The sequence below is a fragment of the Bos grunniens genome, chromosome 11 (genome assembly GCF_055505025.1).
Source record: "Bos grunniens cultivar Pamir isolate PY7600 chromosome 11, Bosgru_T2T1.0, whole genome shotgun sequence".
In the NCBI taxonomy this organism is placed as follows: Eukaryota; Metazoa; Chordata; class Mammalia; order Artiodactyla; family Bovidae; genus Bos; species Bos grunniens.
Window position 1 is genome coordinate 19234986 of NC_141175.1, and position 15501 is coordinate 19250486.

Sequence of the window (15501 nt, forward strand, 5' to 3'; positions counted from 1 at the left end):
TTTGTTGGCAAAGTAATTTCTCTGCTTTTTCTTACATCAAATCCTACCTGCCCTTAACCACAAGGCCGTGGCCGTCACCTCTCTGCTGAACACAGACAAGGGTCAGCACAGCGTTTGGCAGCTGCTGTGTGCTGTGTCTTTGCTCGGTTGCAACACGACAGCGGCAATCCCTCATGACTACCCTCGACCAGTTCCCAGGGAGGCGAGCCTGCCCCTCACTTGCCCAGGAGGGTCTGAGTTCACGCCTGCTTGTGGGGTCGTCCTTGGCTGTGAATGGTATCCCCGGCTCTGGTCACAAACGTCCTGCTTTGGAGAGTGACTCACGGGGTGACCCCAGTCCTGACACTGCTGCTTGGTACATCAAGGCTGAGGAGGAGGCTGGGTTATGCACGTCTGCCCCCTGAGTGGCCCTGCCTGTGAGCTCCCTGGAGGAAGGCAGAGATGGAGCCCCGTGACGTTTTTGGTTTCTCAGCACGGCAAATGCTGGATAGAGTGGGCACTGAGTGCAAATTTCCCTTTGGCCCAAGAAATGGGCAAAAATCAGGAGTATAAAGGAGTTACGTATCCTCAGTTCTTTGAAAGCCTCCAACAACCAGGGTGGACTTACTGGAACTGGCATAACCACTCTGATGACTTCCCGGCATCCCTGGATCTTCACCCCCACCCCCTAGCAGCCTAGGGGAGAAGAGGCCCCCCTCCCCTCCAGGCTCTGAGAGCATCCAGTGCCCAGGGTGAACGGAGGCTGCAGGGAGACAAGAGTGGCCGAGACTTCTGTTCTCAACTGTAATTTTAGGAACAGCACAAAATGACCTTCAGGGTTCGTTTCTGGCAGGAACATTTTGCGAGTCCACGAACACGACAAATTAAATGTCCAGGCCTGACAAAGCAGCCAGCATCACCAGGATTCCAGGCAGCGTCCTCCACTCGAGTCTCGGACTTTCACCTGGCATTTCCGCCTCCTTTTCTTTCCCCACCAGCCCTCATTAGCGCAGCCTCCCAGTCCAATCAGGTGCACTTGGCCAGCAGCCCAGGACCCAAGGCAGTCGCTGATCAGCCTTTAGCTGGAACCACTGATGGACACTCAGCTCCCTTTCTGCCAAAATTTGGTCTGGCCTCATCTCCAGTGGGCTGGTGGACCCTTGGTTTTAAGTGATGGGTGACAATCTAGCTCCTCTGAGGGTTCCTTTAGGACACGGGGGTCTCACCCGGTGGGTCTGGAGGCTTCTGCTGAAACCCAAGTGGGCAGGGGATGGGGGAGGGGGAGGAGGAGACTGCCAGACCTTCTGGACTTCACATTCTCCTCTAGTCCCTCCGGGGAGGGGGACGATCAGCACAAACCCTCTGGCCCCTCTCCAGGGCCTCTGATTCATCTCTGGAGTGAGGTCTGATCATTGGCATCCCTGATAACCCCAGCAGCGCTGAGGTCAAGGCCACACTTCGAGTCTTAGCCCTAGTGCCCCGGTGGAGACAGGGCAGTCCTGTCCCCTGGACACCGCTCTGCCCGAAGGGTCTGTGGTCAGAGCTCCCCATCGGGGTCACAGGCCACGGCAGACCCTCTGCTGAAGAGCTCACGGCACTCGAGCAGGAAGCAGCCCAGTCCAGTGCAGACGGCCCTGAGGGAGGGGGCCCCAGTGGGCCACAGAAGATTCCAGAGAAAGTGACATTGGGGCCACCCTCAGGGGGTGTGAAGGGAGCTCCAGAGAACTGGATGGACGCCAGCAAACCCCCACCCAGCACGAGAGTAAACCGGTGTCCCAGGGGCAGCAAGTATGCAGGACAGGAGCTCAGGCTGGACAACAGGCCAGGGCACGACCTGTGGGTCAGAGTCGGGACACAACCCAGGAGGCAGGGGCAGCGGCGAGGGGTCAGATGTCTGGTCCTGGACCCCGGGCAGCCACGACTTCCCAGACAGAAAGGCCCTGGGAGGGCCGGGACCCAGGACTGAGGTGGGGAGTGTTTGTGGGGTAGTAGATCAGGCTGGGAGAAGGCAATGGCACCCCACTCCAGTACTCTTGCCTGGAAAATCCCATGGATGGAGGAGCCTGGTGGGCTGCAATCCATGGGGTCGCTAAGAGTCGGACACAACTTCACTTTCACTTTTCACTTCCATGCATTGGAGAAGGAAATGGCAACCCACTCCAGTGTTCTTGCTTGGAGAATCCCAGGGACAGGGGAGTCTGGTGGGCTGCTGTTTATGGGGTCGCACAGAGTCGGACACAACTGACTCGACTTAGCAGCAGCAGCAGCTCAGGCTGGTGTCAAAACACAGCACAGTCTGGGGCTTAAAAGACAAACATTTCTTCTCACAGTTCTGGAAGCTGGAAGTCCTAGATCATGACGTCAGCGGGTGCAGGGTCTGGCAGGAACCCTCTGCCCTCCTCAGGGTTGCAGCCACTCTTCACGTGGGGTGGGGGCCTCAGGCTCCCTGGTGCCTCCTCTTTGTCGTCACTGTTGTTATTTAATTGCCTCAATCGTGTCCAACTCTTTCTTGACCCACCTGGACTGTGGCTCACCAGGCTCCTCTGTCCATGGGATTCTCCAGGCAGGAATACTGGAGTGGGTTGCCATTTCCTTCTCCAGGGGATCTTCCTGACCCAGGGATTGAACCCACATCTCCCACACTGCATGTGGGTTCTTTACCCACTAGCTAGAAGGACACTGAGCCCACCATGAGGGCCCTACCTGCATGACCTCATCTAATCCTGACCACCTCCCAAAGGACCACCTGCAAAGACCATCACATTGGGGTGTAGGGCTTCAACATAACGAATTTGTGGGGGACACAAACACTCAGTCCATAGTAGTGGAGGGAAGGGGAATGGGACAAACACCAGAGCTGACATTTACTCAAATTTCCAAAAGGCTTTACATGGTAGGGGCAGGGAAACAGTGCAATGTAAGAAAAACTGGGACAGCTTTTTAGAAGTCCCATGCTGTCTTCCCTCTACTCTAGTAAACAGCAGGTCACCTCTAAATACATTTTTCTTTCAGTAGCAAGCTGGAAGGAAGTACTATCGGTTAAAAATTAAACAACAAAATGAAACTCAGGCCATGTGACTGTCACATGTTTTTAAAAAGCAATCACTGACACATGTACACCCATGACCGATTCATGTCAATGTATGGCAAAACCACTACAATACTGTAAAGTAATTAGCTTCCAATTAAAATAAATTAATTTTTGTTTTAAGTAATCACTCAATTACTGGTTTTTTCTCTTGATCCTGACAGGATCAAAAAACATTTGGTATCTCTTCCCTAACGGTCAAGATCCATCCGTCAATGGTTTCACAGTCCTTGCTCAGCGGTGGATGTCGGCACTTCCGTTCAGCGCCGTGTTCTTCAGCTCTTGCTTCTCCCTGGGACCCCTTGCTCAGCAAACATTTTTCAGTACACATGCAGGTCTTCTCATTGCCACATTCCCGCTGATTTGTGAGGAAGTGGAAACACTGATTTTTTTTTTTTTTCAAATGGCATCCTATGATTTTTTTACTATTTACTTTTTATTTGGCTGCAACAGATCTTAGCTATGGCACAAGGGATCTAGTTCCCTGGCGGTAGGGATCGAACCCAGGCCGGAACGCAGGCCCCCTTCATTGGGAACACAGAGTCTTAGCCACTGGACCACCAGGGTAGTCCTTGATCCCTTGTTTCAGAGGAAGAATCGGTGAATGCTTTTTGATGTAGAAAACTTTTTTTTTTAAATGGAAGTGTAGCTGATTTTAAATATTATGTTAGTTTCAGGTGTACTTTACAGTAATTTAAAGTAATGCTCAAAATTCTCCAAGCTGGGCTTCAGCAATATGTGAACTGTGAACTTCCTCATGTTCAAGCTGGTTTTAGAAAAGGCAGAGGAACCAGAGATCAAATTGCCAACATCCACTGGATCATCAATAAAGCAAGAGAGCTCCAGAAAAACATCTATTTCTGCTTTATTGACTATGCCAAAGCCTTTGACTGTGTGGATCACAATAAACTGTGGGAAATTCTGAAAGAGATGGGAATACCAGACCACCTGATCTGCCTCTTGAGAAATCTGTATGCAGGTCAGGAAGCAACAGTTAGAACTGGACATGGAACAACAGACTGGTTCCAAATAGGAAAAGGAGTACATCAAGGCTGTATATTGTCACCCTGCTTATTTAACTTTTATGCAGAGTACATCATGAGAAACGCTGGACTGGAAGAAACATAAGCTGGAATCAAGATTGCCGGGAAAAATATCAATCACCTCAGATATGCAGATGACACCACCCTTATGGCAGAAAGTGAAGAGGAACTCAAAAGCCTCTTGATGAAAGTGGAGAGTGAAAAAGTTGGCTTAAAGCTCAACATTCAGAAAACGAAGATCATGGCATCCGGTCCCATCACTTCATGGGAAATAGATGGGGAAACAGTGGAAATAGTGTCAGACTTTATTTTTGGGGGCTCCAAAATCACTGCAGATGGTGACTGCAGCCATGAAATTAAAAGATGCTTACTCCTTGGAAGGAAAGTTATGACCAACCTAGATAGCATATTGAAAAGCAGAGACATTACTCTGCCAACAAAGGTTCGTCTAGTCAAGGCTATGGTTTTTCCAGTGGTCATGTATGGATGTGAGAGTTGGACTGTGAAGAAGGCTGAGCACCGAAGAATTGATGCTTTTGAACTGTGGTGTTGGAGAAGACTCTTGAGAGTCCCTTGGACTGCAAGGAGATCCAACCAGTCCATTCTGAAGGAGATCAGCCCTGGGATTTCTTTGGAAGGAATGATGCTTAAGCTGAAACTCCAGTACTTTGGCCACCTCATGTGAAGAGTTGACTCATTGGAAAAGATTCTGATGCTGGGAGGGATTGGGGGCAGGAGGAGAAGGGGATGACAGAGGATGAGATGGCTGGATGGCATCACTGACTCGATGGACATGAGTCTGAGTGAACTCCGGGAGTTGGTGATGGACAGGGAGGCCTGGCGTGCTTCGATTCATAGGGTCGCAAAGAGTCGGACACGACTGAGCGACTGGTCTGATCTGATCAGGTGCACGGCAAAGTGATTCAGTACGTGGGTGTATTTTTTTTCATATTCTTTTACCTTATGAGTTGTTACAAAATGTTGAGTAGAGTTCCCTGTGCTATACAGTAGGTCTCTGTTGGTTATCTATTTATATATTACACAGAGGTGCATACGTGCTCAGTTGTGTCCAACCTTGTGACCCCACAGACTGTAACCCGCCAGGCTCCTCTGTCCATGGGACTCTCCAGGCAAGAATACTGGAGTGGGTTGCCATTTCCTTCTTTATTGGTATTGGGATGCTGCTGCTGCTGCTAAGTCGCTTCAGTCATGTCCGACTCTGTGTGACCCCATAGATGGCAGCCCAGCAGGCTCCCCTCCCATCCCTGGCAAGAACACTGGAGTGGGTTGCCATTTCCTTCTCCATTGGTATTGGGATACCGGGGTATAAAGGATGAACCAGGCCCTGCTCTCAGGGAGCTTATTCTGTGAGAATCTTCCAAGGGCATTAGCTGTTGTTCAAAGAACCAAACCAGGTTGGCAGGAGAGAGAGTGATTACCTGAAAGCCATCCAGTCCATCTGCCTCAGGGCTTAACCCCGAGCCCAAGACTGACCCTTCAATGACTGACCCTTCAATGCTGCTCCCTTAATATGAGCTGGACATCCTACAGAACCTCTCCACGCCAGCTTCAAATTCCCATCTCTTGCTCCAAGACCCTTCAAGCATTCAGCACAGAGTCAAGACATTAAAACAAAAAATACACATGCAAAAAAAAAAAAAAAAGCCTCTTCCAGTTTTCAAGCTCCACTTTATGACCTAAAAAGCAAAATTTTTCTGAAGCATAACAAGCTACTTCAGACGAAGAAAACAGCAGACTCTAAAAGGCGAGGAATCCAGTGTATGTTCTCAGTCACGTGAGCACCAAATACCGAGAAACCATCCCGGGACGAGGAGGCCAGCCCAAACCAGCTGCTTCAAAGAGGCTGTTCTTTAACCAGAGGCTTAACACAATGACCCTAGAAACCGTCTGAGAGCTTGCGCCGGCTTTCCAAGGAGGGGTGTCAGAAGGGCCCTCCCGGCAGGATTCACAGCCTCAAAATCCCACTTGGAGAGACTGCCAAGTGTCAGCGGCTCGGTGGCCCTTTTAAAGAGCCATGCCTTCATGCCACTGAGAAAGAAAAAGGGACGAAGAGAAGCTAAAGATTCACTGAGCTTAAAAGTTGGGAATAAAGGGTACTTTCCCCCACAATAAATGAATGCATTTGCACTGGTTTTTTTTGTGGCCAGCTGTCTTCTTGTTCACGGGAGGGCCACTTGGGCCCCTCTCCACCTGGAAGACCAGGTGTCATTGCTTCTTTCTCCCCAGCTCACCTCTGAGGCAGCCGCTCTGCTCTGCAGCCCCAGCCGGAAGGCCCTTTCTCAACTTCTCCTCCTCCTCCTTGACCCAATCTCTCATTTGGGTGTGACGAAATCTGGGCCTTTTTTTTTTCTCCTGTGTGTTTCATTTACAATGATTTTTCTAAGCAGTGTGAATGTTCACCATATGCTGGCTGCATGGCAGAATATTCTGGCTCCCCTAAATGCTGAGTCATGCTGAGTCACTCGCCCGGAGAAATCCGGAGAGAGGGCAACCAAAACAGCTGAGGCAGCCATGGCCAGGCCTCCCTGGAGGGACGGGGAGGGGACGGCAGAGCTGGACGAATCAGGTCAAGGTTCCACAAGGGGCCAAAGCAGCATGGCTGTCACCAAATAGTAAAGTCCTGTTAATACTGGATTTCTAGAACTTTGCCTGAGATGAAGCCAGAGCAATAAGCAGGACTAAAGACATGCGTAGACAGAAACAGTGTTAGATAAAAATAAAAAATAAAAACCAGAATTTTATCACTAGCAAAACATAAGGATTGCTTATATATATATATACATATATATATATATTTTTTTTTTTAAATTTGTCCTGTCCAATATTGTATGAGGGCTTCCCTGGTGGCTCAGAGAGTAAAGAATCTGCCTGCAATACAGGAGACCCAGATTCGAACCCTGGGTTGGGAAGATCCCCTGGAGAAGGGGACGGCAATGCACTCCAGTATTCCTGTCTGGGAAATCCCATGGACAGAGCCTGGTGGGCTACAGTCCATGGGGTCACACAGAGTCAGACACGACTGAGTGACTAAGCACTGTGACATTGTGTGACTATTGTATGGCGTACATTCAAGAGTCAATAAACTAATTGACTTTGATTATGAGTAGCTGTGTATTTAAATGGAAATGGGTAAGTCTGAGTGGTTAGTACCTATAGTTCCTTCAATGTCCCCAAAGTCGGAACCTTCATGGGATAACAAAATGGCCACTTCTAGTCACTTTTTGGCCATAAGAATCACCTGGAAGATCTTACCTAACATGCAGGTTCTGTGATCATCTTTCTACCTCTGCTAAGAAGCTGGGGATCCCAGGAGTGTTCCCTAAAACATGATCCCAGGATTGCCTAGGAATCTTGTGAAAAAGTGTAAAGTACTCTCAGCCCTAATCTTCTCACTACCCTCAGGTTAGGTAGAGGCAGGGTGAGGGGGATCTACAAATCCATAGATTCCAGACGCCTCCAAATCATTCAAGTTGGCTTTTCTCCAGCTCTGCTATCAAGAACAAAACAGCCAAGTCCCACCAGTGCCTAGACGACCCTCAGTTTCTGAGCAGACGTGGAAATGTGGCCTATGAGTTTTGTTACCCTCTTCCACTTGAGAATAACTTTCCTCACTATTTTCCCCATACTTGTCTGAAAAGTGCACAGAAAGTGTATCTATCATCCCGGGCTTTACTCCCTAACCCTGATACTCAGTGGCTCTGTGACCTTAGACTTGTTACTTAACCTCTCTGAGTCTCAGCTTCTGACTCACACCAAAGCAGAGCCCCTAAATCTGTAACTGTTTCTGTTGGGTTGTTGTTGGGATCAGGTACAGGCTAATGAGTGCCCGGCCCTCTCCTCCTTTACTGTACTCAAGTTCTAGCAATGTGACTGGGGAGACCGCTTTCTTCAAGGCTCTGTTCAAATGTCACCTTCTCCATGCAGCCTACCAGGACCACCCTATCTGAAATGGTCACTTTTGTACCTTGCTACTGGCACTGCACATTCCCATCCCTGCTTTATTGCCAATCTTCATCATCTTCTAATAACCTCTGTGATTTACTCAACAATTTTGTTTCTTTATCTCTCCCCAATAGGATGTAACATCCTGGTGGTCAGGATGGTTATCAATTTTGTTCACTGATGATACTCAAGTTCTTGGAAAAGTACCTGATACTTTACTTTACTGAAGTAGGTGTTCAGTAAATACTGGATGGATCTGTGGTATAGATGGGTGGGTGGATGGGTGGGTGGGTGGATGGATGGATGGGTGAGTGGATGGATGGGTGAATGGGTGAGTGGGTGAATGAGTGAGTGGATGGGTGGGTAGGTGGGTGAATGTGCAGGTGGATAGGTGGATGAATTATTGGGTGGATGGATGGGTGAGTGGATAGGTGGAAGGATGGGTGAATGGGTGGGTGAATGGATGGATAGATAGATGGATGGGTGGGTGGGTGGATGGGTGAATGGGTGGGTGGATGGATGGGTGAATGGGTAGGTGGGTGGGGGGATGGGTGGGTGTATGGATGGATGGGTGAGTGGGTGGATCAATGGGGGGATGGGTGGGTGAATGGGTGGGTGGGTGGATGGGTGGGTGAGTGGGTGGATCAATGGGTGGATGGGTGGGTGAATGGGTGGGTGGATGGGTGGGTGGGTGGGGGGATGGGTGGGTGTATGGATGGATGGGTGAGTGGGTGGATCAATGGGTGGATGGGTGGGTGAATGGGTGGGTGGATGGGTGGGTGGGTGGATGGGTGGGTGTATGGATGGATGGGTGAGTGGGTGGATCAATGGGTGGATGGGTGGGTGGATGGGTGGGTGGGTGGATGGGTGGGTGGATGGGTGGGTGGGTGGATGGGTGGGTGTATGGATGGATGGGTGAGTGGGTGGATCAATGGGTGGATGGGTGGGTGAATGGGTGGGTGGATAGGTGGATGGATGGATGGGTGGGTGAATGGGTGGGTGGATGGGTGGGTCGGTGGGAGGGAACCTGTCTTTGAGCTCTATTTTACTATACCACAACTCACAGTGGCTGCACATCTGAGCTTGGAAAACCTGTCTTCTTTTCCAGCTAAGGTAAGATCTGATTACTTACAAGCTGGTGACTTCCCTCTTTAAGACCATATTGGTTGTTTTACTACCGACATTTTTGCCAGATCTGTTTGCATGCTCATTAACTCATATAAATGCTAATAAAAAGAAGCTATGAAAACAACTTCCTACATGTTTCCTCTTCCAGGCATAATCACGTGCACACGCAGCAAGCCACATGGGCAGTGGAATAACCCTTTCACCGGGCTTCCAGATGACAGCCCCTTCCTGGGAAGACAGCAAATCCCAGATTTTTACCTCTGGGAACCCCAATCCATTCTGCTTTCTGCACGATTCAAGGGTCCTCAAGTAAGACAAGGACATCAAAGCACCCTCCCTGTGACACGGCAGCCAGTCACCTCCATTCCCACCCCAGGGCAGCCTGGGAACTCAGTCACATCTTTTAAGTAAGTGTTTGAGAATGATGGGGATATTCCTCTTCATTTGGTCATTTCCTCTTCATCTGCTCACAAGTAAACACTCAGGGCTGTTGATCACACTGGCAGCTGGTTTCCAGATGCCCCCCCTGTCCTGTGCAGCTCCTGTCCCATCCCTCAGGCTCTGCTACCCACCCCCTCACCCATAGAAATGGCTCTGCACTGGGCCCCTCCAGTGTCCCCACAGCACCAGAAGAACCGTCGAAGGTCACTGAGAAAGAGAGACTGGCTGGCAGGATCTAAATGAGCTTTCTTTTCTTCCCAATCAGACGTCTGGGCTACCTTTCCCAGCCTCGCTGCAGTCAGGTGGGGCCATGAGACAGTGGTTCTCAGCCAGGGTGACTTTGCTCCGCGGTCCCCAGGAGACATCTAGCAATGTCTGGAGACATCTTTGGTTGTCACCACTGGCAGAGAGAGGGATTTCTATGAGGAGCTAGTGGGAGGTGATGCTGGAGAAGACTCTTGAGAGTTCCTTGGACCGCAAGGAGATCCACCCAATCCAACCTAAAGGAAATCAACCCTGAATATTCATTGGAAGGACTGAAGCTGAAACTGAAACTCCAATACTTTGGCCACCTGATGCAAAGGGCCAATTCATTGGAAAAGGCCCTGATGCTGGCTGGGGAAGACTGAAGATAAAAGGAGTAGTGGCTGGTTAACCATGAGATGGTTAGATAGCAACATGGACTCAACGGACATGAGTTTGAGCAAACTCTGGGAGGTGGTGAAGGACAGGGAAGCCTGGTGGGCTGCAGTCCACGGGGTCACAAAGAGTTGAATACAACCGAGCAACTGAACAGCTACTAGTGGGGAGAGGCCAGGGCACATCCTGTTCAGGACGGCCCCCACAACAAAGAACCGTCAGCCCAAGTGTCAGCAGTGCTGACGCTGGAAGATCGCAGTCCAGCCCAGGGGATAAGTTCAGTGTTCGGAGCCAAGTCCAGGCCTGATCCATAAATCCAGCCAAGCGCTTCCCCACAGGGCTCTCCAAGTTCTCCCCGCTTCTGGCTCTGTGCAGAGGAGCCCAGACGCCTTGGAAGTGCAGGGTGAGTAAGGCTGAGCCACTGAATCAAGCAGAGACCAAGTGCCTGAAAGATGCCTCCCCATCCCTGGCACCCACTCTGGACTTGGAGCGAGAAACAGACTCTGAGCTGTGCGTGAGCTGGGCCTGGATCAGCAGACGTGACCTGGGGGGATGCTGGAGTCTAGACTCCTATCTCACGTGGGAGACAGGCCTCCGGGGGTATTACCGTGGAAATCAATTTGTAACGGAAACAACAAGCTGGCCTGTGCAGAGAGGTGGGAGGGGCCCGTGGACCTGTCCATCTTTGAAACTGCAGCTTTTTAAATAAACCCTCTGAAGTTCACTTCTGGCCATTCTGGTCCCCAAGGACTTCAAATTAGAACTCTTTTACTCTGAATTCTACAAGTTTAGTGAAAGACATCTTCTCTCCCAGTTATCTTAACTAGTCAGAGCTTAGTAAACTTAAGTGCCAGTTTCTTTTTCTTTATGGATGTCTTAGTTCTTTCATAAGGAGCACTTGCTGCCGTGATAGTGATATTTACTGAGAAGGCTTAGACTAGACTTACCAGGTAAAGTACAGGGACTCACTCACACTTAAAAAGTATTCACTGTGCACCTGAAATGTGGGCTGCATTTTGTCCGCCAGCCGTGTTTACAGAGCATTTACGTTCTTCCAGGTGTTGTATGTGACGAACACTGAATCTCCAATACTTTGGCCACCTGATTCAAAGAGCCAATTCATTGGAAAATACCCTGATGCTGGGGAAGGAAGACTGAAGGTAAAAGGAGTAGCGGGTGGCAGAGGATGTTTAAAATGCCATCCAGAGCGAGGTGCTGTTACCATCCGGATTCTCAGTCAGCAGAGCCTGTGCTCTCCCCACATCACATACCATGCGTGGCAGTGCTGGGGGCTCCCCATGGGGAGGCTGCTCTGAGGACCACCTGCGCTCAGGGATGCTCCAGTCTCAGCATCACTTCTTCTAGCCCCACCTACAATGCGTGGGCTTTTGTTCCTACCGGCGACCATCAGCTCACTGGGACCCTAAGACATGGTGAGGATGGTTAGGAATATTTTATTTCAAAATGTTATGTTTCAAATGCTTGTAAAATATCCATTGTCAGCGTTTCTTTTTTAAGCAAGCATTTCTCGCGATGATAGTTAAATGGATTGAATACACTTTGAGAAAGTCTTATTAAGTAACTTAACACAGAGAGGAGACTGACGTCAAACAGGACAGGCCCAGATTCTGGCTCCCGCCTGCTGGCTGCATCGACAGGATGGATGACAGGGCAGTTTCCTGCCAGGTGAAATGAAGAGCGAGCTGGTCCCACCTGAAGGGTCTTGTAGGGTTTACAGAGATCAGGCCAAGATCTCTGGGAAAGCGGAGCGAGCTGGTCCCACCCAAAGGGTCTTATAGGGTTTATGGAGATCAGGCCAAGATCTCTGGGAAAGCAGGGCTCAGGGCTTCTGGGCAGGACTTCATGAACTGTAGCTGCACCAGCCCCCTCCTGACTCCAGTCTCAGGACCAGAAATGACCACCCTGAGATGGTATCACAGGAAGACAGATGGCCAACAGCCACTGTCAGAGGGCTCCAGCCTCTTTCTCGGTACTCAACCTTAAAGTCCTCATGCCAACAGGGTCTTTCAGGGGGAAAACAGTATCCCCAGGGGTCCCTGGAAGTCAAATCAGTGAGATAATGGGATGAAGAACCTGGGCCCAACTAGGAAGCCCGATGGCTCCACACTCAAATCCATGACATGTAAAGAAAACACCAAAATCACCTTAAGATCTTGATGCTGAGAAGTGATGAGATGTTTCTATGATACAGTTTCTAGAATGTCTGGGGGCCCCAGATGCTCTTAATCCCATCCCAAAAAGGCTGGGGTTGGGGGGGAGGGGTCCACGGATGGTCACCTTCCTCTCCCGCTCAGCTTTTTCGTCCTCTCCAGGGCCCTGGAGTCAGTCAGCCCATTTATCCTACTTGGTTTGGGTTCAAAACATATAGTGATCCATTATGGTGATAAACTCGATACATTAGGGGAAGGTTATCAGGGATTCTGATTGGTTAAAAATGGACCCACACTATGTGTGCGCACACTCAGCCGTGTCCAACCCCATGGACCTGTCCACCAGGCTCCTCTGTCTGTGGGATTTCCCAGGCAAGAGTACTGGAGTGGGTTGCCATTTCCTCCTCCAGGGTTTTTCCCAACACAGATATCGAACTCATGTCTGCTACAGCTCCTGTACTGGGAAGTGGATTCTTTACCACTGAGCCACTGGGGAAGCCAGACTCACACTGTATACCTGAATACATGCTCCACGATGTCAAATAAAACATCAGACACTTTTTAAAAGTAAGGCGTTTTTGTTAAAAGTGGAGATACACTTATTTTGTGTATTGTAAATCATCTGTTGTGAAACTTTCGGGGGGGAAAGCTGAAATAAGTCATCAATGATTACAGCTACAAGGCATACGTAAGATTACACTTAGAAACCCTGATTCACCACCAAGCCCCGCGCCCCCCACCCATCTCTAGTTTCTCTTTTGGTGGCAATTTAGTCATCAGTGTAACAAATTGCTCCAAAGCATAATGGTTTCAGACCATAGTTCCTTCTCTCATAATCTTATGGCTTGGATTCTCAGCTGAATGTGGTCTGTTAGCGGCTGGGGTGAAGTCACCTTCAAGCTTTTCTAGGTTGGACATCTAAGGTGTCTCCTTAACTCACAGTGGTGTGCTTAACTGGGATGACGTGGGGACCAGGACTGGTCTTTCCCTTGGTTAGCTCTTTCTGTGTGGCCTCTCCCTGCAGGGAGCTTGGATTCCCCAAAGCATGCTGGAGCTCAAGAGACCCAGATTTCTTCCATGGAGACTGTAAGAGAAAAGCCAAGAAAGCAAAATGGAAACTAGAAGGCATCCTCGACTGTAGCCTGGGAAGTCACACAGGACCACACCCACTGCATTCTCCTGGGTGCACAGGGCCTCCCCAGGTCCAGCCTGGGAAGGATGACACCCTCATTGAACCCTTGGAAGCATAGTTCATTAAGGGGCATCTTTAAGATATTAAGAAGAGATGGCAAGAATATACAGAAGAACTGTACAAAAAAGATCTTCACGACCCAGATAATCACGATGGTGTGATCACTGACCTAGAGCCAGACATCTTGGAATGTGAAGTCAAGTGGGCCTTAGAAAGCATCACTACGAACAAAGCTAGTGGAGGTGATGGAATTCCAGTTGAGCTCTTTCAAATCCTGAAAGATGATGCTGTGAAAGTGCTGCACTCAATATGCCAGCAAATTTGGAAAACTCAGCAGTGGACACAGGACTGGAAAAGGTCAGTTTTCATTCCAATCCCAAAGAAAGGCAATGCCAAAGAATGCTCAAACTACCGCACAATTGCACTCATCTCACACACTAGTAAAGTAATGCTCGAAATTCTCCAAGCCAGGCTTCAGCAATACATGAACCGTGAACTTCCAGATGTTCAAGCTGGTTTTAGAAAAGGCAGAGGAACCAGAGATCAAATTGCCAACATCCGCTGGATCATGGGAAAAGCAAGAGAGTTCCAGAAAAACATCTATTTCTGCTTTATTGACTATGCCAAAGCCTTTCACTGTGTGGATCACAATAAACTGTGGGAAATTCTGAAAGAGATGGGAATACCAGACCACCTGATCTGCCTCTTGAGAAATCTGTATGCAGGTCAGGAAGCAACAGTTAGAACTGGACATGGAACAACAGACTGGTTCCAAATAGGAAAAGGAGTACATCAAGGCTGTATATTGTCACCCTGCTTATTCAACTTATATGCAGAGTACATCATGAGAAACGCTGGACTGGAAGAAACACAAGCTGGAATCAAGATTGCCGGGAGAAATATCAATCACCTCAGATATGCAGATGACACCACCCTTATGGCAGAAAGTGAAGAGGAACTCAAAAGCCTCTTGATGAAAGTGGAGAGTGAAAAAGTTGGCTTAAAGCTCAACATTCAGAAAGTGAAGATCATGGCATCTGGTCCCATCACTTCATGGGAAATAGATGGGGAAACAGTGGAAATAGTGTCAGACTTTATTTTTGGGGGCTCCAAAATCACTGCAGATGGTGACTGCAGCCATGAAATTAAAAGACGCTTACTCCTTGGAAGGAAAGTTATGACCAACCTAGATAGCATATTGAAAAGCAGAGACATTACTCTGCCAACAAAGGTTCGTCTAGTCAAGGCTATGGTTTTTCCAGTGGTCATGTATGGATGTGAGAGTTGGACTGTGAAGAAGGCTGAGCACCGAAGAATTGATGCTTTTGAACTGTGGTGTTGGAGAAGACTCTTGAGAGTCCCTTGGACTGCAAGGAGATCCAACCAGTCCATTCTGAAGGAGATCAGCCCTGGGATTTCTTTGGAAGGAATGATGCTTAAGCTGAAACTCCAGTACTTTGGCCACCTCATGCGAAGAGTTGACTCCTTGGAAAAGACTCTGATGCTGGGAGGGATTGGGGGCAGGAGGAGAAGGGGACGACAGAGGATGAGATGGCTGGATGGCATCACTGACTCGATGGACATGAGTCTGAGTGAACTCCGGGAGTTGGTGATGGACAGGGAGGCCTGGCGTGCTTCGATTCATGGGGTTGCAAAAGTCGGACACAACTGAGCGACTGAACTGAACTGAAGTGGAAAGTAGTGACCTCAAAAGCTATCGGTGAAGGACAAGCTAAATAACTTTCAGGGACCACTGCAAAGTAAAAGTGCAGCACCCCCACCTCATTCAAACAGCAGAAAAAAGACTTCTTCTTGTCTTCTACATCTCTCTCTACTTGTCATCAAGGTTCATTTGTG

At 49.2% G+C, this 15501-nt stretch overlaps 1 protein-coding gene across 1 annotated transcript; it reads right to left on the minus strand.

The window, feature by feature from the left end:
- Positions 1-4120: 4120 nt before the first annotated feature.
- On the minus strand, positions 4121-9283 carry LOC147362679 (uncharacterized). The gene has a single exon (XM_086325471.1). The coding sequence runs from the start codon at positions 9148-9150 to the stop codon at positions 8248-8250; it is 903 nt and encodes a 300-aa protein (XP_086181597.1). The 5' UTR covers positions 9151-9283; the 3' UTR covers positions 4121-8247.
- Positions 9284-15501: the final 6218 nt, after the last annotated feature.